The 24,355-nt window shown below is 33.9% G+C and overlaps 1 protein-coding gene across 1 annotated transcript; it reads right to left on the reverse strand.

The window, feature by feature from the left end:
- On the reverse strand, positions 1–23,641 carry LOC128211717 (antiviral innate immune response receptor RIG-I-like). Its single transcript, XM_052916741.1, has 17 exons — positions 23,479–23,641; positions 22,620–22,754; positions 17,171–17,305; positions 16,543–16,920; positions 16,182–16,226; positions 15,965–16,078; positions 15,412–15,552; positions 14,791–14,940; positions 14,487–14,575; positions 14,065–14,313; positions 13,634–13,796; positions 12,343–12,429; positions 5,242–5,411; positions 4,635–4,776; positions 4,313–4,546; positions 3,074–3,241; positions 1–2,668 (listed from the first exon to the last, which is right to left on the reverse strand). Exons 2-17 carry the CDS (start codon positions 22,750–22,752, stop codon positions 2,049–2,051), a joined length of 3,018 nt encoding a protein of 1,005 aa, XP_052772701.1. The 5' UTR covers positions 22,753–22,754; positions 23,479–23,641; the 3' UTR covers positions 1–2,048.
- Positions 23,642–24,355: the final 714 nt, after the last annotated feature.

A 24,355-nucleotide genomic window follows, 5' to 3' on the forward strand; every position in this document is an offset into this window, starting at 1 on the left:
TAGAGATTACTATATTTTTTATTATTTTCAAAACGGATATATCAAAATGTACACAACAAGGTAATGAAACACGTTGGATAATTAATTATGAACGTTAGATAAATAAATAGACTGCATACTCAACAATCAAGAGTGTTAATAAAATACTATAAAACTTTCATAAAATAACAAAAAACCCATCAAAGGTATTGTACGAGTTCACAGCATAACAAAGACTGTGCATGTCATAAGAAATAATTCTCAAAAAATAAAAATATAATCTCCGAACCGTAGTTATAAAATAATCACACAATGTTGTACCAATAACCATCTTGAATGCATTAAATGTGTGTTTTCGGTCCGTTACCGGGTGCGTTAAAACGTAAAAACCCGGGCGTTATCGGTAGAAAACGTGCATTATTCAGTCAATTCACGTGCCGTTAATGACCGGCTTTTTGTTTTACATAAGCGCTTTCAGGGCTCGAATCATATCAATGGCAGCTGAGCGACCTGGTTTCTGACCGAAAGTGGGTCAACGATGCCAACTTCTGCACAAAAACAAATTTCAGCATATATAGCTGTATACAAATATCAACAAATAAAATAAACCGCATCTAACTAACTTACATATTTTCTTCTGAGTTGTTTTTCCTGGCAAGCTGATGGGTGTTTACTAGATAGAACTTTCTGTAGTTGTTTTGACTATTTGTTTGAGTTAAAATCACTAAATTAAGTCTAAAATGTTCAACTCCTCCGAACTTTATTCAGAACAAACGACTTATATGGACATGATTCCATTACGTCGTATGCAATGAACAAAGAAAATTCAAATATTTGTTTTCACAAAATCCCTTAAAATAGTTTACAACCCTCGTGCTACGCACTCGGGCTGAAGACCATTTTGCGGGCCGTTGCAGATGGCAACGAACTCAAAAAGGTGTATTAACCCTATATAATTTTATACCTATCGACAAATTGGCTGTAAAGCTGTTCTGCTAGCCGTGTAGTTATGTGAATTGTATTCAAATAAAATGTGTGTGTTGTTTTTTTTTAATCAAAACCTTTGCTTGTCATTCAATTTAGAAGTAAGACAGAAGCATTCTAAAATTCAACACAATAATACGACAGTATTTAACACAGTAGAGATAACCTTTAACAGCATTTAAAACGCACATATTATTTAAGAAAGAATAAATATTACAAATAATTTCGGTGATTTATAGAGATTGATCACGGGTTCAAACAGTAAAATAACAGTTTGATAGTTTTTACTTTCTAGTTTCTTATCAAATCAAACGTCAGCGCACACAGGGTTTGGCCACATTTTCGACGACATCATTTCTGAAAATGAAGTTACGTTCGCATTCAATTTTGGGCGCTTTTCTTAGAATTATAATAAAATATAATTCCATTTCTTTTAAGCTATATAATAAACAGAGGAAATAAATGTTTCAATAATAGAATAACAAGAGTAAATATGACATATAGCTTTTGATGCTTACTCGGTAAAATATATTGCTTTCTTATACTGAAACAAACATTTATCCTATATACCCAACGTAATAAGCACTCTCAACCATAAGATAATACAAAGATTGCACAAAACACAATAAAGAATATTAATACAATTATGAACAATGTTCGTCACACAATAAACACTTTTCATGGGGTATTAAAGAAATGACAAAACAAAATAGTGCAAAGACAAAATAAGAGTCAGTTTACAAAAGTTAATAAACAATGAATATAGCCATGGGAAAAAGAGGTTTTGAAAATTGCGACTTTCCATAGACAGCACTCGCATAGTTATTATATACGTCACTAACTTATAGTTAAACTTGAATTTTCAGAAAAGTGTACCTCTAATAACAATCATTTTCTCTAAGGAGTAATCTTAAAAATATTCCAGTTTCAAACATCACGTTGCTGAACTATTGTCAACAATTGATGTCAAATATAAATGAGCTATATAACTAATATACACCGTATAAACGGGTCGTGCATGTGTACGAAAACTCACATTAATGTTTACGTATTCTGATCATGATACAGATAACTCAGTTCCATACTCATTTCATTCTAGTTTGGTATGCCAACATCTTCGTAATTTCATCAAAATTGCATTCAGTAATTTTCGGAGCCAGATCCCACTTTTGGAATGTATTTGTTTTCCCACTGTATTCCTCTCGGAACAGAACGCTTTCCAGTCGCAAGACAAACAGTTCAAACCCTAGTTTGTCAGCAATCATACCCCACTCTTGTCCGCAACTTTTGCAAGACATTTTCTCTTTTTTTAAAAATCCAGCATACTGGGTTGGTTTTGGGTGAGGTTTCCTATCAATTTGGTCACAAAACTTTTCCGTAATTACGACGTATTGATTGTGAGGTAAAGCTCGCATTCTAGACGTGTGACAAATGTATTTCGTGCACTTACCACACAGCACTTCCATATCATCTGTGGACTGACGGTTTCTCATTGACCCTAACAAATTAGTTTTGTGTATTTGCTTCCGTACTTCCTCTCTCTGGTAAAAATCTAGTTCGTGTTCCAATTCATGGATGTCCATCTTCTTAAAGATGTCCATTGCCCTGTTTATCAAGTTGGCTTTGTAGACATTCACTTTGTCTTTTTCAACTAACTTTTCATTTCCAAGTGTCAATGTCGAAGCATCATGTCTTCGGCTTCTTCCTGAAATTAAATAGGCAAAAATCAACATACAAACGATCATATTTTTGTTGGTTTAGTTTATGAAATAAGGCATTATTTGGTCTGTTTGTGGTGTTTGGTTTTGTATATGTGGTGTTAAATTGTTTGTGTCTCTAGTTCATTGTCGTTTTGGCCATTGCAGTGTGCTCCTAAACAGGGTTGTTGTGTTGTTGTTTTTAATTTTCGGCTACTGGACTTCTCATTGTATTATTAAAGACTTGTCTTATTGTTATTATGTACCGACATATTTGTTTTAATTCTCAGCTGTTTGCAAGTGGCGCTTATCCACTAACACTAAAAATGAAGTATTCGGAAGCAGGAAACAAGTTAAACTTTTTAAAAGGTACGGCATAAGAGACTTAAAACATGTTTAGAACATACGGGTACCTCTCATTTGTATCTTTGTGATTTCGTTACCAGAGTAGTTATAATTGATAACAATATTGCAATCTGGAACGTCTATCCCTTCAATCGCAACAGACGTGCATACAATGATTTTAAAACGACCCTCTTTGAATCTATGCAAGACCTCTGTCTGGAATTCTTGACTCATACCTAGAAAAACATGATTATAGGATTTATTAAGGCAATAATTCTTATCTAATTTTAACTGATTTAATTATTTTTTTTGGAAAATTGGCTTTTGAAAACTTATACATCAATGGAAAAAAACAGCAACGGCACATGGGACATGATGATTGATTTCTTGTCTTTGAGTTATTTTTATGCCGGTTAATAAAACGGGACATATTACAGTTTTCACCTGCGGCGTACTGGCGGGCGGGCGGTCTGTCCAGTTTGTTGTTCGGTCAGTAACTTTAGAAACATGTGTACAACCATCACAAAACCTTGTCTAAATGTGTATGCGCATGAGATCTTGAACAAGTTCGATGACAAGCCATATTTGTAGCGGCACTCGACGGTTATCATCCTTTACTTATAACGATCACATTCGGTTTAGTCCGGTCAATAACTTTAAATGCCTATCTTATCAACAACAAAAGTAGGTAGTCGTTACCAGCCATATCGCTCTAGTTATTCGAAAGTTATCGCCCTCTAGTTATAGAAATTGCCTTAAATCGATATTGTCCGATCAATATCTTTAGGAGCATTTGTCAAATCATCACCAAATTGGGTTAGAATGTGTATGGGCAGATATCTCGGTCAAGTCCGATGACAAGCCATGTCGCATCAGTCACTAGAGATGTATAACCATTGTATTGTCAACAACTGTAATTACAGTGTCCGCTTCACGTACAATCATTTGTCACCAAACATGGTGTCCTTAAAATAGGACGGCCGTATTTTTCCTTGATCAGTGAGCAATAAAACAGGATCTGGGTTAGAGTTCAAGCTACTCGGCCTGTCCCTGAAGTTTCATTTGTATTATATAATCGCTCAACTATTATTCATTTTTGCACAAAGATTATGTAAATATAAGATTTATTAGTTTATGGCATTTCATAAACGAGACAGTAATTACGATTATTACGTATAAAAATAGTAAATAATAAACTGAAATATCTTGCAAGTATTCAGATATTTACAGATTACCAAATATTAATATCACATATTTCTGGTAGTATTCTTTATGATAATTTATACATCAAAACTAATACTTCTAACCTTTCATTGACCCAATGTGCAATTTTCCATACAGACATCGAGCTTTATAGGCTAATCTGTTGTTCAAAATATCTGCAAGAGCTATGCATGTCGCTCTTGCTTGTACAAAGACCATAGCTCTCGAATCTGGACCCTTTTCCTTGAATATTTTCGTAAGCTGGTCACAAATTATCCCAACGTTTGGATTTGCTGCATCAACGTCTCTGCTTATATTTATTTGGTCCTTCTGCAGCTCTAAAAATAGTATAAGTCACATCAGTCAATAAAAGCTGGGGATAACCATATATAGGATACATGAAAAATACAACATAAAACGCCATACCTTTAAAGTTTCCTAACAGTTCCTTTTCTTTGTCAGTAAATTTTGATCTCCTTTCCACTTCTTCTTTTGTCTCATTTGCTAAGTATTTTAAAACATCTCGAGTTTGCAAAAGCGTATTCACCTCAAGTGCAGAACCGTAGACCTAGATAAAAGCACCATGAAAGAGATATTAATTGATATCAGTACATCCAGAAGATCCTCCAGTAGCACTTTCCACGCCATAAAAACAGAAAACTTGGTAAGATTGAGGGTGCTCAAAAGCAGAACACTAAACCTAAATAAATTCATTACGCTATAGATACTTTATATTAAGACATAACGGAAGGTAAATAGAAATCCGAGACTGTCCATTGGCAAGAGCAACAGTGCCAAAGCTAACAAGAATATCAGGCATGATAATTCAAATACATAATTGTTGATATCAGCAGATGCGTATTTATTGTATGTATTACAAATACAAGACCAGGGGATGTTTCATTGAGATTTGTCACTAAAAAAATGTCCAGTAGAATTAGTGAACTTATCAAAATATCTCCTAGGTACGAAATCGCTCATATGATTCTTCAAAAAACGTTCCTCATAAGTATTAAATTATAAAGTTGCGTACATTTAAATACGTTGCACACGTTGTAATAACTCGAAGAATGTCGGGATCGTCATCACATTGTTTTGCTTTTTTGTCTATTTGTATTGTCCAGCCATAGTATGCCAAAGATCCCCTTTCCCGTGGCTTTTTATCAAGAATATCGATAATACCTGGTTCACACACACAGTTGTCTGAAAAAAAATAATGCATGTTAACTTCTGGAAGAAGTCCAGTAATAACAAGTAGAATACGTCAATGATAAAAAAGCCATTATCAGACAAACAACCAATTAGAGATTGTTGAAACACAGTACTTCTTGAAGTCCCGTTATGTTTTATTGATGTTAACTTATATTTTGTATGTATATCCAATTGACTTCTTTTAACCTTTCTGACCCTTATAGTTATTAAAATTGCATTTATCGTAATTATAAAATACAACAAAACCGAAAGTATCATCTAAATTTAGCGAGCACAACGTCATTACAAAATTTGCATATCACGTGACTTTTTTAATACCTAAAATTCTATGTTGCTTTGTATATTGATGATTTAAATTTTTTAACTAAGAAGTTTTAGGTTTAAATAGTTTTCCCGGTTATGCATCTGAAAACATTCATTTTATCATATGTTTACTCTGTAATATCGAAAATTGCAGAAGAAAAAAAAAGTTAAAATGTAAAAAATATTTTAGTTTTAGAGAGTGGTAAACCCACGCTGGTAATGTCAAGAAAAAGACAGATAACAAACAGCTGAACCACTAGACCACGAGGACTTTGATTCATGGACTAGATATTTTGACATCTTGACTATACATTGATAACATCACGTGATAATATCAATCAACCAGTCACGCAACTACAAATATATATGCAAAAAGCTACAGAAACATGCTCAGTAGCAAAAAGTTTAAACATAAACCCGGTTTAGTGGCAATGGGCAAACGCCAAAGACATAGAACAAAGCTGTTGACGCTAAATTTGAAAATTTTGGTTTTCAAAAACGACATTTAAACAAATGTCAACATTAGCTGAAGGGTTCCAGTGCATTTTACAAAAACCTGAACGAGCACCTATCTGCACTTTAAATTCATTTCACTTTTTATTTAATTTTAGTGGCACTTGGACTTTAATGAAAGGTAAGCGCAAACGATCTACACAATCCGCTCAATAAGAAGTAGCTGCTTTTTACGTAAACCATGCTTATTTATTCTTATCAAAAATCGATATTTTTTTTAACAAACACATGCCGTTCGTGTAATAAAGCAATCAAAGAAAGAACAAATGCAATTTTCAATCTAAACCAAGAAAAGGAAGATTTAGGGCTTAGCCAGAAATTAGAAACATTTCATTTTTGACATTAAGTTATGTGACACTAGACTGGTTTTTATCGGATATTTGTGTTGTTTTCTGTTAGAACATCTACTCAGGTCACTAAAAAGGAGGTAGTCCATCTTTAAGTCGACTTCGTGTCAAACATCATAATTAAATACAAACTATAGCGAACACAAAACCGATAATCTATCTGAGCTGAATACAGGTAACCATCACCACCTTCTAGACTGATATGTACATGCAATTCAATAAACAAGACATACCTACGAAAAGGATAAACGTGTTTAAGAAGAAGAAAGTGTATTCAAAAGAAATAGACAACACACTACATATTTGAAATGGGCCACTATGACCCTTGATCAAATTAATGTTATACAATGATATATACATGTATGGCGGAGCATATTTATAAATAGTTTAATTTATATCGCAATGTTACCAACTGAATCTGTATAATTCAATATAATTTTCTGAGTATATCAATTATAAAAACATTCTCTGTTGTATGTCTATTATAGGTATAACTTACGCTTGTACATATATATTCGATTTAGAGCAAATAGACCATGATAGAAGTTATGAAATATATGTTCGTAAGTAAAATCTTTGGCGCGCAAATAAAGGATTAAACAGATAGACATATCATAAGACAGCAACTTTATCTTACTTCAGTATCTGATAATAATACATGTATAATGTTTATAACCTTAATAGTGAATGAACATGTCTATGAAACTGGTTATATTTTTTCGTCGACCTGCATGAAAGCAATTTGGGGTCCCTTAATTGGCATGGATTTGGGTGTGTGTCTTTCTTATTTCAAAAGCATTAAATATCAATTCAGCTAATTTCTTCTCAACATTTGCATTATTAGATTTTAAGAACTGAATAGTTTTAAACATACTTGGTATTTCTCTAAAGTATCTCTTGATATACTTTCCCCGTATATCATTATACAATATGCATTCAAGTAACAAATGGTATTCGTCTTCTAACTTATTACATGTAGCGCATTACCGTTCTTCTCTTGGTGCGTTTCTCAATCGACCAGTCTCGATACCGAGCCGGTGTGAAGACAAACGTTACTTTGTAAGTGCTATTCTGTACTGCTGAATATTGACTTGGTTAAGATATGATTGCAATTCAAAATTTGCAAATACTTTATAAAAAGTTGTTTTAGTTGAGTTTCTAATCTTCTGTACCAACTTTGAATAAAAGTATCCTTAACTCGATGCTTAAATATGCTAAGGAATATAGTTTTGTTACCAAAAACTTGTGATATCTAAACGTCTTGAAAACCGAATTGAATAGCATGTTTTGTTCACAATAACCGCCCAGTTGTTATTCCAGGGTTATTTTCTTAATTTTAATTGCTTAATGTATAATACTTATGTATTTACGTTTACTACAGTGTAATATTTTAAACAAATATTTTAAAATAGCTGTTAATTTCATCGAATAAAAATCAATCCTGCCTAGTTCTCCATAATTAAAATGGTTTTGTGTAAAAGTTTTAACACCAAGTAAATTATTACAAAACATAATACGTATTCTTTCTTCACTGTTTGCACGGGAAAACCCAAAACATCACTTCCATCAAATGTAATAGGCTTAATTAATATATCAAATAAATCTGAAACATGTTCAGTGGATGTGTTAACAAAGCTTTGAAGATATTTCTTCATTTTAAAACTTGCCTTCTTTGCCTGTCCTGACAATGGTTTTTGAGACATTCAATAAAGGAGCCTCCAGACGTATTTAACTACATACAAATCCCAAGTAACAATATTTTTGTACAATTTCAATTTCTGAATCATCATAATGAAAATGAATAGATTGCGCTAATCTACCGCCTTTTCTGAAAACAACAGTTTTAGTCTTTTCTTTATTTACAGAAAGCTTCCATCTTATACAGTAAGTTTCTCAAATGTTTAGATAAATTTGCATTTCTATACTGGTCTTTGCAAAAATTTACAATGTCATCTTCATACGTCAATAAAAAGAAGTAAACAGTATTAAGTTCAACACCTTTGGCTTCATTCAGAACAATCTCATCTTCTAGGTCATTAAGACACATAGAAAATATAAAAGGGTTTAAACATTCCCCTTGCCAGACACCGAGAAAACTTTCAAAAATTTCACCAGTTTCCGCATAAAGTTTAACTTGTGTCTTACCACTGATATATCTGCCCTTTTGTTCACTGAACAATTTTCCTCTTAGGCCTAGTTTATATAATTTAAATATATTTGGCCTAAACAGATAGTCAAAGGCTTTAGAATAATCACCAAATAAACAAAACAGCTGTTCATTCATATTTAAAACATGATTTATCAAACTATGTAAAACAAATATATTGTCAGTAGTTCACATTTTGGAACGAAAACCGGCTTGAGCTTCTACATAATCTCAAAACCAAGGTGAAAAGAGAATCTATAGCTGTTTATTTCTAAGAACGATGTAGTGGAGGACCCAAATCTAAGGACTTCTGGCCGACAATTAAACCTTTTCTCTCACAGAAACCTACAAATAAATCAGATAACCCAATAAAACTCAAAGATAACATAGGGAATTTGGTTTCTGATCAAAAGCTGGTGGCCAATAAAATGAACTCATTTTATATTAATATATTATATTTATATTAATATGACATGTTAAACCCCAGAATGCAACTGGTATAGATCTGATTATTCCCAAAATCATTATTGCTGGCAAAGATACTTTACAGGTTCCCATCCGAAACATGGCCAATGCAATCCCTAGCCAAGGATCATTTCCAAATAGTCTTAAGCTAGCACAAGTTACCCCTATTTTCAAGAAAGATGACCCCTTTATTAAAAAGAACTATAGACCAGTCAGTATTTTACCATCAATGTCCAAATTATATGAACGGGCCATAAGTGAGCAACTGATTAGTCATTTTGAAAACATTTTTCATACTTTCCTTGCAGCATTCAGAACAACATTTGGATGTCAAACTACCCTGTTAAGGCTGGTGGAAGACTGGAAAAAGGCCCTTGATGAAAACAAATATGTAGGCGCAGTTCTAATGGACCTCTTAAAAGCATTCGACTGCCTGCCCCATAATCTCATCTTAAATAAGCTTAATGCATAAGGTATCTCAGCCCAAGCATGTAACTTATGCACAGCTATCTTACAAACAGAAAGCAACGTGTCAAACTTGATTAAATTACCAGTGAGTAGGACTTCATCATGAAAGTCGTACTACAAGGATCAATAGTAGGGCCTTTAATTTCAACATTTTCCGAAATGACACCTTCTACTTTATCAATAATGCTGCTTTGTATAATTATACAGATGACAATACTCTTTCTGTGTGTGATAAAATTCCTGATGTTGTTAAGACCACTCTTGAAGAAGAAAGTAACATTTTGATAAATTGGTTTACTTCCAATCAAATGCAGGCTAACCCTGACAAAGATCAGGCAATATCAGTTGGCTTAAGGTCTGTTAAAGAAATAAAACAATTCAATATACTTAATCACACCATTGTTTGTGAAGAGCAAGTGAAACTTTTATGTGTTGAGGTAGATAGTTTATTAAATTTTGATGCCCAGATTTCTAAAATGTGCAAAAAAGCAGCTTAGCAATATAAAGCAAATATTTGACAACCAATACTAAGCTTATTATCTTTAAATGTTCAGATCCAATTTCAACTACTGTCCTGTCGTTTGGCATTTTTGTAGCAAGACCAACACAGAAAAATTATAAAAAGATTCAATACAGAGCTTTAAAAATCGTTTTTATTGATTATACCTCAACTTACGAAATTCTTCTTCATAGAGTTCAATTGCCAACATTACATTTGAGCAGGGTAAGATACATTGCTTTTGAAACTTACAAATGTCTGTATGGTATCTTACCAGAATATTTTCAAAACCTTGTAACTTTTAAGACATGTAATTTTAATCTGAGATACGAAAACTGTGTAGACGTTCCATCAGTAAGAACAACTAAAAATGGGAAAAACTCTTTCCGCTCTGAGGCCAGTAAGGTATGAAACAGCCTCCCAAAGGAAATCAGGTGCTCCCAAAACTACCTGGAAATTAGAAGGATGATCCGCACCTGGACAGGTCCCTCTTGTAAATGTTTAATGTGCAAATAATACCTTTTTGCTTTAAAAAAGAAATGTTTCACTGAATATCTTTTATCCTTTGTCTTAACAGAAAAGGAGTTTTGTTTTCAGTGGGATGGCGTACACACACTGGACAAGATATGGCATTCAAATACCAGAAAAGATCTGAGTGTACATTTTTTATTAAAATAACAACTTATCAAATTAAATAACATGGGCTTCTATCTATTTATAATTGTTTCAAAACTTGTCTTTTTCTTTCGGCAAGTATTTTGTTTAGGTGATACGACTTTACTTTTTTTAATTAAAATTATTTTACAGTGAAAGGTGTAATATCAAACTAACATAATAAATATCATACCTCCTCTAAGCAATACTTTCAAAAGATTTTTCCTATCAAGCTAGATTAATTATAAGATTTTACGAACTACACATCGATGTACAAAGGTGTTATTCCCTTGTAATTTTGCTACTTACAGTTTTGCTATTTCAATGTGTATGATTACCCTTTAAGTTATACTTTTGAAACAACTAACCATTTTACAGTGGTATATCAACTACTAGAATCGTGCGCGTGTGGAATGGCCGTACAGCCGGGAAAAACTTCTTGATGTTATCACTGTTTTTGATGCTCTAATCCAATTTGTATTTGTATGCATGAATATGATAACAAACGGCTTTTGTAAATACTTGCTACAATATGTGTTCATTCTAACATATAAACTTTTATTTCCAGGTCACAAGCTCATTGTTATTTTTATTTGATACGTTATGTATGTCTGTTATTCATGTCGGAAAATAGCTCATTGAGCAAATGTTGCTTGCTAACACATACCCGACTTTAAATAAAGATTCTTGTGTCTTGTCTTGTACATATATATAATTAGCTTCGACCCTTATTGCCAACCGCTCATTTATACATCTTGTAAACAATTTTTCTAACACACTTAACAATGTAATTCCTCTACAATTATTAACATCCGATAGACTTCCCTTTTTATGAATGTGCACTAAATACCCATCACTCCATAATTCAGGAAAATGGCCTATTTTTAAAAGTTTGTTGACAAATCAGGATTAAACCGCTGAAAATGTGTCCTTTCCATAATAAAAGAACTCATTCATGACTTTATCTGGGCCTGCAATACGACTAAGATTCTTTAATATTTCTGCTGACATCTTCGACAGTGAAAGGTACATCTAATTCATTAAACATAATTTTCATTTCGCTATCTAAATATCTTCATTAAAATATATATCTTCATCCGCCTTAAAGAATTTATCATCTGGTTTGTTAATCGCTTTAAAATAATCCGTAAAAGAATTCAAAGAAATATTCTGATGTGAGTTGACACCAGTGGTTTCTTTTATTAATCGCCAATACAACTTTGCTTTATTAAATCGCGCATGTAACAACGTATTTGTTTTGGTTTTCATTATTAAAAGACCGCACACTTTTCTTATAAATGCTTCTGGCTGTTATATGGATAATTCATATCTTATTAATAAAAACATATCACAATCACGTTGAGATAAATATAGTTTCCATATACTCAACGCCTCATCTTTCCCGTCAGAAGAACTAGAATACAATAGTAAACGACTAGGTCCAACATCAAATTAAACAAGAAGAGTTTATCACCATTTCTCTTATCCAATGAAAAGGTTTCATAAAGAACTCAAATTAAATCTTACCGATCAGTATTTCTTCTGTTTTTATCATATTTTCAATCAGCAAATTTTTGCATGGATCGTTGGGACGAACTGTCATTTTGATTGTGTCTGAAATGAGATGAGTATTAGTGCTCTTAATATCATGCGAAATACTTGTACAAATTCATAACATCGTTTTTAGTAATTAACTTATATGACGTATTGACATGTTATAAAATGGATACAATTGATTTCAGAGTCATATCGTATTTATTTCACGGGTGTCATAGAAAAACACCATTTCTACTATTATTTAAACAAATTGGTGTGTTTTTCAAGATCAGTTTTTAAGAGTGTGTTTCATGAGATATGGATTCAATCACACTCAATGTCAGAGATCAGTCTGATTCGCCTGGGGATCGTTTGGCAGATGAAGAGTGAAAACCACGCTCCGTTGTTGACAGTTAACATTTAGTTGATGTGCATTTGATGAAGGATTTGTTTCAGTTTATTAAATTTTCCGCGTCGTATTTACGAGCATTTGTTTTCATGTGTTATGTTTTTGTATGCAAGTAAATGTTCCAGCATTTAAAAACATTTGAAAAATAGTATAAGCATTCCCTAATAAATGATAAGTTATGTTTTTCTTTCCCAAATATCTTAATTGAAACATTTGCAATCTTTATCAAATTATTTTTTTTTGACAGATTACTGGTAAAAAAGTGAGGTTTTTTTCATTTTGATCAAAGGGAAGTAACTACAATTGATTTTAAATGTAATTTTAAAATTATTATTTTCATTTCCTAGTTTGCAGTGGAAAAGTCAATATTTCACTGTTTTCATTTCACTGAATAAATTCCATATTTCAACGAAAGCAAAAACGAAATAACGGATAATTGTCTGTTTCAGTAAGAAAATAGCGACAGATATTTGTTTGTGCTCATTTGGTGAAATGTTTAAATTTTACACGTGAACGCTTTTGTTTTGTTTTATTTTATGCATATAATTTATGAAAATCAATATATAATATATATTTTATTGGAAACGTTATGGTGTCAAACCGGAAATAGAGCTTTCTGTCAAGCACCGTGTGCAATTTTTTGATTTCGGTTAAAATTGAGTAAAACAATAATCATATTTCGTTAGATTTACTTTTTCGATCGATAGGATTATCTGGATATAATCAACCACTAATTTTTGATAAACCACCGAATAGCATACAATAGAATGCTTACAGTCCCAACTTTCAATTATTACAGCTTTAAGGCTACGGCTATTGCTCGTGCAATTTTTTTTTTATAATAATTATGTACAAAATATCTTCACACCGAACATTCTTTCGGTGTATTCACGTGCTTTTCAAAACTCGTTCTGCATCTTTCAACTGTTGAGAGCCGTTTGACGTCGAGTGCTGCACAAACTTTGGTTATATACTCTACCGCATCTTCCTCATTCTTTGAATTTCCTACTCCAATGGACGCAGTGAGACCAACAATCTGATAACAGAGAAGCTGAATTGTAATTCGTACACTGCATTAAATGTCCTTAGTATAGCAAACTGTGTTTGTAAATGTTGAGATCAGTCGAAGACTGTAATACTAGTTCCCAATGACAAACAATCATTGTTTTTCGTAAATATGTTCCAAATGCCAAAATATTACTTATCCTATTCGTGACCATTTACCGTCAATTATAAATGCTGTTTCGTTTTGAAACCGCTGTTAGGCATTAAATTTAATATACTGTATAAACATCGAATATTACCTGTGGAAGTCCAGCAACTCTGTCAAATTTCTCTGTAAGGTACCATCTTGCAAGCTCTCCATACGCTCCCGAACCCTTTGTATGGTGACATTCGTCAAATATCAACAAGGAAAATACAGCAAGACTTGGTATGTTCCCGTTCTGTAAATTGTTAACTAGTATCTGGGGAGTGAAACAAAGAATATCCACATCTTCCACGAACACATGAAGCATCGCTGATTCGTCTTCTCCTCCAGATATAAACTTGGTCTGAAATTAAATCCTATTAAGTTGATCATTGTTTACATTTTGCGAACGTGTACTGTGACGTAGGAAGAGCAATATCTGAAGAATATTTTGAAATGATCATACTTTTAATCAGTCAAACGTACTAAAACTCTTTTTTTTAAGTTCAATAAAAACATGAGTGACGAAATACTGACGTTATATTTTGGAAAACATTTCTTGAATCTATCAAACTGCTGGCGAATTAAAATTCCAGTCCGAGCCATAACTACAACTTTCCTGGTTCCTGAAATAAAGCGAGCATTAATCTATATATTATCTATCTTATTAATTAGTATTTCAAATGTGTATTGCCAGGAAAATAATTACGCAGAGAATAAACAACTTTATAAAGTGCATGTATGTTCATACATATTCATTCATGAACATATATCCCAAATGGATTTCATTAAACAGCTGTTTCTGAGTTTTCTAAATATTTCACGAAAACTTAAATACTACCTTTCGTCGCTTTACTGAGGTGCTCTGACACGATATGCATTGCAACCCAAGTTTTCCCAGTCCCCGTCTCAGCACATATGATGGTGTTTTCTCCCTGAATCGCTCTCTCAGCTAGTTCATACTGGTAATCCCTCAGACCAAGGTCTGGATCTGTAACATTTAAGATCCTTTAGTTTATACTTTTACGTCACTTTTGATGAAAGCGAAATTCTTTGAAAATCACTCTCGACCCGGTTTCCTTGGTATAGAAACCAGTACTGGTGTCAGGTTTGAGAGATCCTTGTGGGGATCGAACCCTCAACCTCTTGGATGTGAGGCGGATATTTATATTACTTGACCAAACACACTAATCCTTTATCATTTATACATACATTCTAAACATATTTTAACCTTAATACTATAAAACAAAGCAGTATTCGTTTCATTTAACTTTCAATCAATTATCAATATATGTAATAAGGAGAGTTATTGGGGGTGGCGGGAGGGGTGTTTTACATACGTTTGAAGCACAAATAAATGTCATTCATCAATTATTTTGTTATATTCTTTAATTGATTCACTATGTTAGCACAATTTTAAGAAATCGATGTTTTAAAGAGAAACATCAACTTTCGCACTTACTTTGAAAATCGTCTTGATATTCTGAATCAGAATCAAATTCATCTTCGTCCGACTGTACAGCATCAACCTCATGTACAGCATCAGCCTCATGGGCAGCAACAACCTCATGTACAGCATCAACCTCATGTACTGAATTGGAATCTGAAAATTTAAGACAATTGTACATGCATTTGCTTAACATATCAAACGTTTGTAGTAATTACATACAATTCTCATGTCATGAGTGTGATGTCTAATGAGGTTGTTCAAATCCATAGATCCAATAGGATGAATATAGTTAAAGGAATAATGAAAATATTGAAACAAGTCATATTTGGCATTGATTGATTTCAACATAGCAAGAAAATAACAAAATATCAATAAAGACACATTTAGTTAATTATTAAATACATGATACTGTTTTAAAATACATATTTTGTGTTTGTTTCGAGCAACAAGTGCAAAATGTATGCATGTGTAAAATAATCAAGGTACGCACTGTTTTTGTTTGTTTAGTCAAATGTTGGATTGACTGTGATGTTTCGTAAAAATGCTAGAAAAAAAATCACTTAACCCTTTTCACTGAGCGTTGCCCCGCAGCCCGTACTACTATATGATAATACTTTTGCCTCGTCTTTTACTTCCAAAGATTGATTGCATTGTGATTTCGCTTCGGACGTGCCACATTCTTAATAAAAAATACAACACTGCTGATATCAAAAGAGGGAACCTTCCGATAACCAATAAATATAAGGTATAAGTAAATTCATAAGCTCTACATTGATACATACGCTTAAAAGTGTGCTGTTCTTTAACCCCATCGGTTAGTGTTCCACCTTTAAAGCACAAGATTATACCTTATATGCATGTAATAAAAGGCATGTGTACTTCAATGTCTGTTATTTTCTAATTAAACAAATTATATATACATGTACGTATTTATTAAAACATTGATCCTTTTAATTCTATTTGTTACGTTTTACATATCTCTGTATACGAATCTAACCATTGGTTTTATAATCGTACAGCAAAGCGCACTGGGTGATATATAGGGCAACATATATATAAATCCTAAATTTGCAAGGACTCAAAAAATGCCATGTACGATTATGCTTGTTACAATTACTTTAAATTAAATGACCAAGTTCTTACATATATTTTCAGGATCAAACATATGAGGGCATTCCAAGAAATCCGGCTCTAAAAGTTCACACTCCGAGGTGTAGTCGTTATCCCGAAGCGCGCAAAGGAACGCGTAATACCATTCCCTTGGTCGTATTTGAGACTGCATTCTGCGTAGAAGGCACATTATACCATACAACCTGCTTTTAGATTGGCATAGATTAAGCACTTCATCGCGGTCCAATTCTGTTATAGCCTTCTTCGAAACAAGGCTGCTTATTATGTCTATTGGATTAATAGTTTTCTCTAGCTCCGGACCAAAGAGTCGTATCAGTTTTCGACCTCTTAATCTGTTCTCTTCCGAATCGACATCATCTTCTTCCAGCAATGACTTGACGTAAATCAGCTCTGTAAATGGGATAAACAAGAAAGAAACGGATGATGTTATTGTTTCGATTAATCAAAACCGATAAGACAAGTAAGATCTGCATATGTAATATTATGACAGGTGGTATAATGATAATATATTTGTATGAAAGTGTGCATATTAAGCAATGGTATTCCTAGAAAATATACTAATTTTTATACAAAGCACATTTGTAAGTGAGATTATGACGATAATAGGTAAATAAAGAATGCTTAACACAAATGAACAGACCTTCTTGTTCAAGTGAATTTAAGAAGGATATCCACTTATTTGGAGCAGAACTTTCAAGAAAGGAGTCCAGAACGGCCTCTGCGGCTTCTGCTGTTGTACTATTATGATATTTCTCATGTAACCTTGACTTCTCATCTGCAAGTGAAATGTATTAAGCATCAGCAATACAAGAATGTAGGTGAAAGCGAAACATTCCAAATTTGATAAATGTGTTCCTTACTTAACGTTTCTTACTCGTCTAAACGGGTAAAACACGCAGATGATAATAGAATTTCGTTCAAAGCATTTAGCATCAAGACGGAAAAATCGTTCGACAACATTTTAATAAGATGTTTTTGCATCAAACTGCTTTAAAACATCAGTTTCAGTTTTGAAAATGTATTACACATAAAATAAATGTTGAAATATTTTAATTTACATCCTGGTTAGAAATATGCGAACTGATCTGTCTTTGTCTACTGCCATCTAGGGGCCACTTCAATTGTGTGTCAATAGTTCATATATTTGGGCATACTACAATCTCATGTGGACAGTTTATGTGTTAGGGTATTATACAATGTTGTGTGGATTGTTAAATGTGTTAGGATAAGATGCAATGATGTGTGAATAGTTTAATGTAGTAGGGTATAATGGGATGTTGTGTATATAGTTTAATGTATTATGGTACGATACAATGTTGTGTTGATAGTTTAATATATTAGGGAACGATACAATGCTATGTGGATAGTTTAATGCATTATGGTATAATGCAACAGTGTGAGGATAGTTTCATATAATGTGGCATTGTTTTAGGCCCTATACAATGATATAAGAATAAATCTGATAGTTTCATGTATTTGGGCACGATACAATGTTGTGTAGATCTTTTCCTGTATTGGGGCAATATACAATGGTGTATAGATCTTTTCATGCATTGGGGCACGATACAATGTTGTATAGATCGTTTCATGTATTAGGGCACGATGCAATGTTGTGTAGATCGTTTGATGTATTGGGGCACGATGCAATGTTGTGAGGACCGTTTCATGTATTGGGGCACGATACAATGTTGTGAGGACCGTTTTATGCATTGGGGCACGATACAATGTTTTGTAGATCGTTTTATGCATTGGGGCACGATACAATGTTGTATGGATCGTTTTATGCATTGGGGCACGATACAATGTTGTATAGATCGTTTCATGTATTAGGGCACGATGCAATGTTGTGAGGATCGTTTGATGTATTGGGGCACGATACAATGTTGTGAAAATCGTTTCATGTATTGGGGCACGATGCAATGTTGTGAGGACCGTTTCATGTATTAGGGCACGACACATTGCTGTGTGGATGGTTTCGTATATTGGGGAACGATACAATTTATTAAAATCGAGCATATTGTTTTATGTATTGGGGCACAATGCACTGTTTTGAGGACCTTTTCATGTAAACGGGCACGATACAATGTTGTGTGGATTGTTTCATGTATTGGTGCACGATACAATGTTGCGTGGATTGTTTGGTGTATTGGGGCTCGATACATTGTTATTTGGATCGTTTTTGGGCACGATACAGTGTTGTGTGGATCGTTTCATGTGTTCGAGCACGATACAATGTTGTGTGGATTGTTTCATAAATTGGGGTACCATACAATGTTTTGTGGATTTGTTCATGTATCTGAGCACGATACAATGGTGTGATGCTCGTTTCATGTATTGGGGTACGATACAGTCTTGTTTAAATAGTTGCATGTGTTGGGGAATGATGCAATGTTTTGTTGATTGTTTCATGCGTTGGGACACGATACAATGTTGTGTGGATTGTTTCATGTATTGGTGCACGATACAATGTTGTGTGGATTGTTTCATGTATTGGTGCACGATACAATGTTGTGTGGATTGTTTCATGTATTGGTGCACGATACAATGTTGTAAGGATTGTTTCATGTATTGGTGCACGATACAATGTTGTGAGGATTGTTTCATGTATTGGTGCACGATACATTGTTGTAAGGATCGTTTCATGTGTTCGGGCACGATACAATGTTGTGAGGATTGTTTCATGTGTTGGAGCACGATACAATGTTGTGAGGATTGTTTCATGTATTGGTGCACGATACAATGTTGTGTGGATTGTTTCATGTATTGGTGCACGATACAATGTTGTGTGGATTGTTTCATGTATTGGTGCACGATACAATGTTGTGAGGATTGTTTCATGTGTTGGGGCACGATACAATGTTGTAAGGATCGTTTCATGTGTAAGGGCACGATACAATGTTGTGAGGATCGTTATTGGTGCACGATACAATGTTGCGAGGATGGTTTCATATATTTGTGCACTATACAATGTTGTGAGGATAGTTTCATGTATTGGTGCAAGATACAGTTTTGTGTGGATCGTTTCATGTATTTGGTGCACATTACAGTTTTGTGAGGATCGTTTCATGTGTTAGGGCACATTACAATTTTGTGAGGATTGTTTCATGTGTTAGGGCACGATACAATTTTGTGAGGATTGTTTCTGTATTGGTGCACGATACAATGTTGCGAGGATGGTTTCATATATAGGTGCACGATACAATGTTGTGAGGGTAGTTTCACATATTGGTGCATGATAAAGTTTGTGTGGCTCGTTTCATGTATTGTTGCACGATACAATGTTGTAAGGGTCGTTTCATGTATTTGGTGCACGATACAGTTTTGTGTGAATCGTTTCATATATTGGTGCACGATACAATATTGTGATGATCGTTTTATGTATCAGTGCACGATACAATGTTGTGATGATTAATTCATGTGTTGGTGCACGATATTATGTTGTGAGGATCGTGTCATGTGTTCGGGCACGATACAATGTTGTGAGGATCGTTTCATGTGTTATTGCACGATACAATTTTGTGAGGATCGTGTCATGTGTTCGGGCACGATACAATGTTGTGAGGATCGTTTCTATATTGGTGCACGATAAAAAGTTGCGAGGATGGTTTCATATATTGGTGCACGATACAGTGTTGTAAAGAGTGTCATATATTGGTGCATGATAAAGTTTTGTGTAGATCGTTTTATGTATTGGTGCACGATACAATGTTGTGAGGATCGTTTCATGTATTGGTGCACGATACAGTTTTGTGTGGATCGTTTCATATAGTGGTGCTCGAAACAATGTTGTGAGGATCGTTTCATATATTGGTGCACGATACAATGTTGCGCGGATGGTTTCATGTGTTAGAGCACGATACAATGTTGCGAGGATGATTTCATGTGTTAGGGCACGATACATTGTTGCGAGGATCGTTTCATGTATTTGGGAACGATACATTGTTGTGTCGATCGTTTCGTATATTTGGGCACGATACTATGTTTTGAGGATGGTTTCATGTATTTCGGCACATTACAATGTTGTGAGGATCGTTTCATGTGTGAGGGCACGATAAAATGTTGTAAGGATCGTTTATTGTATTTGTTTACGATACGATGTTGCGAGGATGGTTTCATGTTCTAGTGCACGGTGAATTGTTGTGAGAATCGTTTCATGTATTGGTGCACGATACAGTTTTGTGTGGATTGTTTTATGTATTGGGGCACGATACATTGTTGTGTCGATCGTTTCGTATATTTAAGCACGATACAAAATTGTGAGGATCGTTTCATATATTGGTGTACGATACAATGTTGTGAGGATCGTTTCATGTATTGGTGCACGAGACAGTTTTGTGTGGATTGTTTCATGTATTGGTGCACGATACAATGTTGTGTGGATTGTTTCATGTATTGGTGCACGATACAATGTTGTGAGGATCGTTTCATGTATTGGTGCACGATACATTGTTGTGTGGATTGTTTCATGTATTGGTGCACGATACAATGTTGTGTGGATTGTTTCATGTATTGGTGCACGATACAATGTTGTGAGGATTGTTTCATGTATTGGTGCACGAGACAGTTTTGTGTGGATCGTTTCATATGTTGGTGTACGATACAATGTTGTAAGGATGGTTTCATATATTGGTCCACGATAGTTTTTTTTTTGGATCGTTTAATATATTGGTGCACGATACATTGTTGTAAGGATTGTTTCATATATTGGTGCACGATACATTGTTGTGAGTATTGTTTCATGTATTGGTGCACGATACATTGTTGTAAGGATCGTTTCATGTATTAGGGCGCGATACATTGTTGTAAGGATCGTTTCATATATTGGTGCACGATACATTGTTGTAAGGATTGTTTCATGTATTGGTGCACGATACATTGTTGTAAGGATTGTTTCATGTATTGGGGCACGATACAATGTTGTGAGTATTGTTTCATGTATTGGTGCACGATACATTGTTGTAAGGATCGTTTCATGTATTGGTGCACGATACATTGTTGTAAGGATTGTTTAATGTATTGGTGCACGTAATAATGTTGTTATGATTGTTTCATGTATTGGTGCACGATAAATTGTTGTGAGGATTGTTTCATGTATTAGGGCGCGATACAATGTTGTGAGGATCGTTTCATCTATTGGTGCACGATACAATGTTGTGAGGATTGTTTCATATATTGGTGCACGATACATTGTTGTGAGGATTGTTTCATGTATTGATGCACGATACATTGATGTAAGGATAGTTTCATATATTGGTGAAAGATACAATGTTGTGTGGATCATTTCATGTATTGGTGAACGATAAAATGTTGTGAGAATTGTTTCATGTATTGGTGCACGATACAATGTTGTGAGGATCGTATCATGTATTGGTGCACGATACAATGTTGCGAGGATGGTTTCATGTGTGAGGGCACGATACAATATTGCGAGGATGATTTCAAGTGTAAGGGCACGATACAATGTTGTGAGGATCGTTTTATGTATTGGGACACGATACATTGCTGTGTCGATAGTTTCGTATATTTGGGCACGATACAATGTTGTGAGGATCGTTTTATGTATTGGGGCACGATACAATGTTGTGAGGATCGTTTCATGTGTTAGGGCACGATACAATGTTGTGAGGATGGTTTCATGTGTAAGGGCACAATACAATGTTGTGAGGATAGTTTCAAGTATTGGGGCACGATACAATGTTGTGTGGATTGTTTCATGTATTGGGGCACGATACAATTTTGTGTGGATTGTTCTATATATCGGGGCACACTTCTATATTTGGTGAACAGTGCCATATTTTTTGGCAAAAAATGCTGTGTGAAAATTAGTATTCATATCTTGCAACACTTCTGTAATGGGATGTTATTTTTTTTTACTAAATTCCATCGAACTTTTCCTTCGTAAAGTAAAAACATCGTAAACAAATAATACATGAGGATGAAACTAAAAAGACATTTCTTAATTTCACCCTTTAAACCCACTTTCGTCGAAAGGCGACTTTTTATGATATAAAGGTGATTCTCGTCATTCCTCAGTTACTTAAGCTATCATACCGAATACTCCAATTCCTACTACATAAATATACATTCACCTTCGTTGAAAACATCCTTAGCAGCCAGCTGTGATAGAAATGTTGGCTTGTCCAGACATCGTACAATTTCCCTCCTCCAAAATTGCAACCTCCCCTCTAGAAGGGACGCATCAGGGTATATGTTTGCAGACATTTCTGAAAAGGATACCTCTTATGGGTAATGTCATTTAACATGTTATTGTATAATATTGTACCATGTTTGAGAGTGTTTTTGTTATCGTCTATACACTAACTGCCATATCGGAACGGTAGCAAATAGGCGGAGCTAAACCGTTCAGTAAATAGCGTACGTCTAAATTACAAGGTTTTTCCATTAAAGTTGCACTCTCACAGTTTGACCGTTTTGACAACTTATTTTATTTTTTTTGTCCTGGAAACCAGTGATATAAGACTGCTGACAAAAAATTAGATCGCAGATTTTTATATTTAAGTTCAAAAATTGATGTTTTATGCATTTTTCTTAAACCGTTAGTAACGGTAAAACCATTAAACATTAATTTTCGAACGGAAATCTACGATTTGATTTTTTGTCAGCATTCATATATCATTGGTTTGCAGATATTTACGGAAATATTTGCTCTTTCCAAGACAAAAAAAAAAATAAAAAAAAGTTGTAAAAATGGTATATCTGTGAGAGTGCAGCTTTAAACCGCACGACAGATATTGAAACTTGTCCCAAACATTGTACAAAACGTAACATACTACCCACGTTTTAATAACTCGGATTCTGTGTGCAGTTTCTAATACATATTTCTATCAAAATGAAAAGAACTAAACAAATTATATAGCCAAGGAAACAAAGTTAAAAGTAAAATCATTTAACTTGTTGAAACATGAAATAAATGAGTGTATACCTTACCAAACTATACTCATTCATGATTTATATAAACTTTCCATAATATATCCACATGTAAAGAATGAGCAGTTATATTTGTATTTTCTGAAAATGTCATTAACGTATACTTTAATCGTTTTGTCATTTTCAGAAATTGAAGTTTCGGTTTACCCTACACTTAAGTATGGTTGTAATCGTGATTCATTCAATGCCACATTGGGAAGGCTAAATATATGACACTTTAGATTGTGAACATGCTAGTGATCATGTTTCAATTTATTGATTTAAAGATCCGATGATAAACCAGACTTTTATTCCATTTGTGAATGCGTTATGATGTTATATAATATACTGTGTTAATATTGGGAAAACATTATTGAAATACATTCATAGTTAAATGATGACTTTAACATACTTAAAAGGCCCATACTTATTATTTCTCAACGTTTAACACATTTTTCTTCCTTTCATAATGTCTGAATTAATGAACGCAAATTATACAAAATTCACCCAACATATTATTTTATGCTTATTTAGTCGGACATTGTTTATTTTGTGTTTCTCTTATTTAGTGACTGTGGCTTTGAACATTATGTCATTAATTGTATGTCTATTAGAGCTCTTCGTTATAGTATTGTAGCGCAGGTAATATTTATGACGGTAGAAGGGAGACAACTATTGACCTTACTTTTGTGTTTCTAAATTGTTGATTGCTTTCATTTGGATCACTTCATGTTTATTGCCTGTCTGAGCGATATTCACTCAGCTTGGCCGCATGAGATTAGCCAATGTTAGAGGTAGCCGTTTTTTTAAATTTCAGAATACTTTGATTTTTCATACCACTTTGAGAAGACAAAATGGTTTGTATGCTATTGCATTTGTTGTTTTATGTATTTGACTA

The sequence above is a fragment of the Mya arenaria genome, chromosome 12 (genome assembly GCF_026914265.1).
Source record: "Mya arenaria isolate MELC-2E11 chromosome 12, ASM2691426v1".
NCBI classification, from domain to species: domain Eukaryota; kingdom Metazoa; phylum Mollusca; class Bivalvia; order Myida; family Myidae; genus Mya; species Mya arenaria.

Excerpts from the sequence above, each read along its gene's own strand:
- LOC128211717 (XM_052916741.1), bottom strand. The coding sequence starts at position 22,752 with ATGTCTGCAAACATATACCCTGATGCGTCCCTTCTAGAGGGGAGGTTG. Across the intron at positions 17,306-22,619 it reads TAAGGATGTTTTCAACGAAG|ATGAGAAGTCAAGGTTACAT; the intron begins GTGAATGTATAT and ends TTTCACTTGCAG. Across the intron at positions 5,412-12,342 it reads AACAGAAGAAATACTGATCG|ACAACTGTGTGTGTGAACCA; the intron begins GTAAGATTTAAT and ends ATTTTTTTTCAG.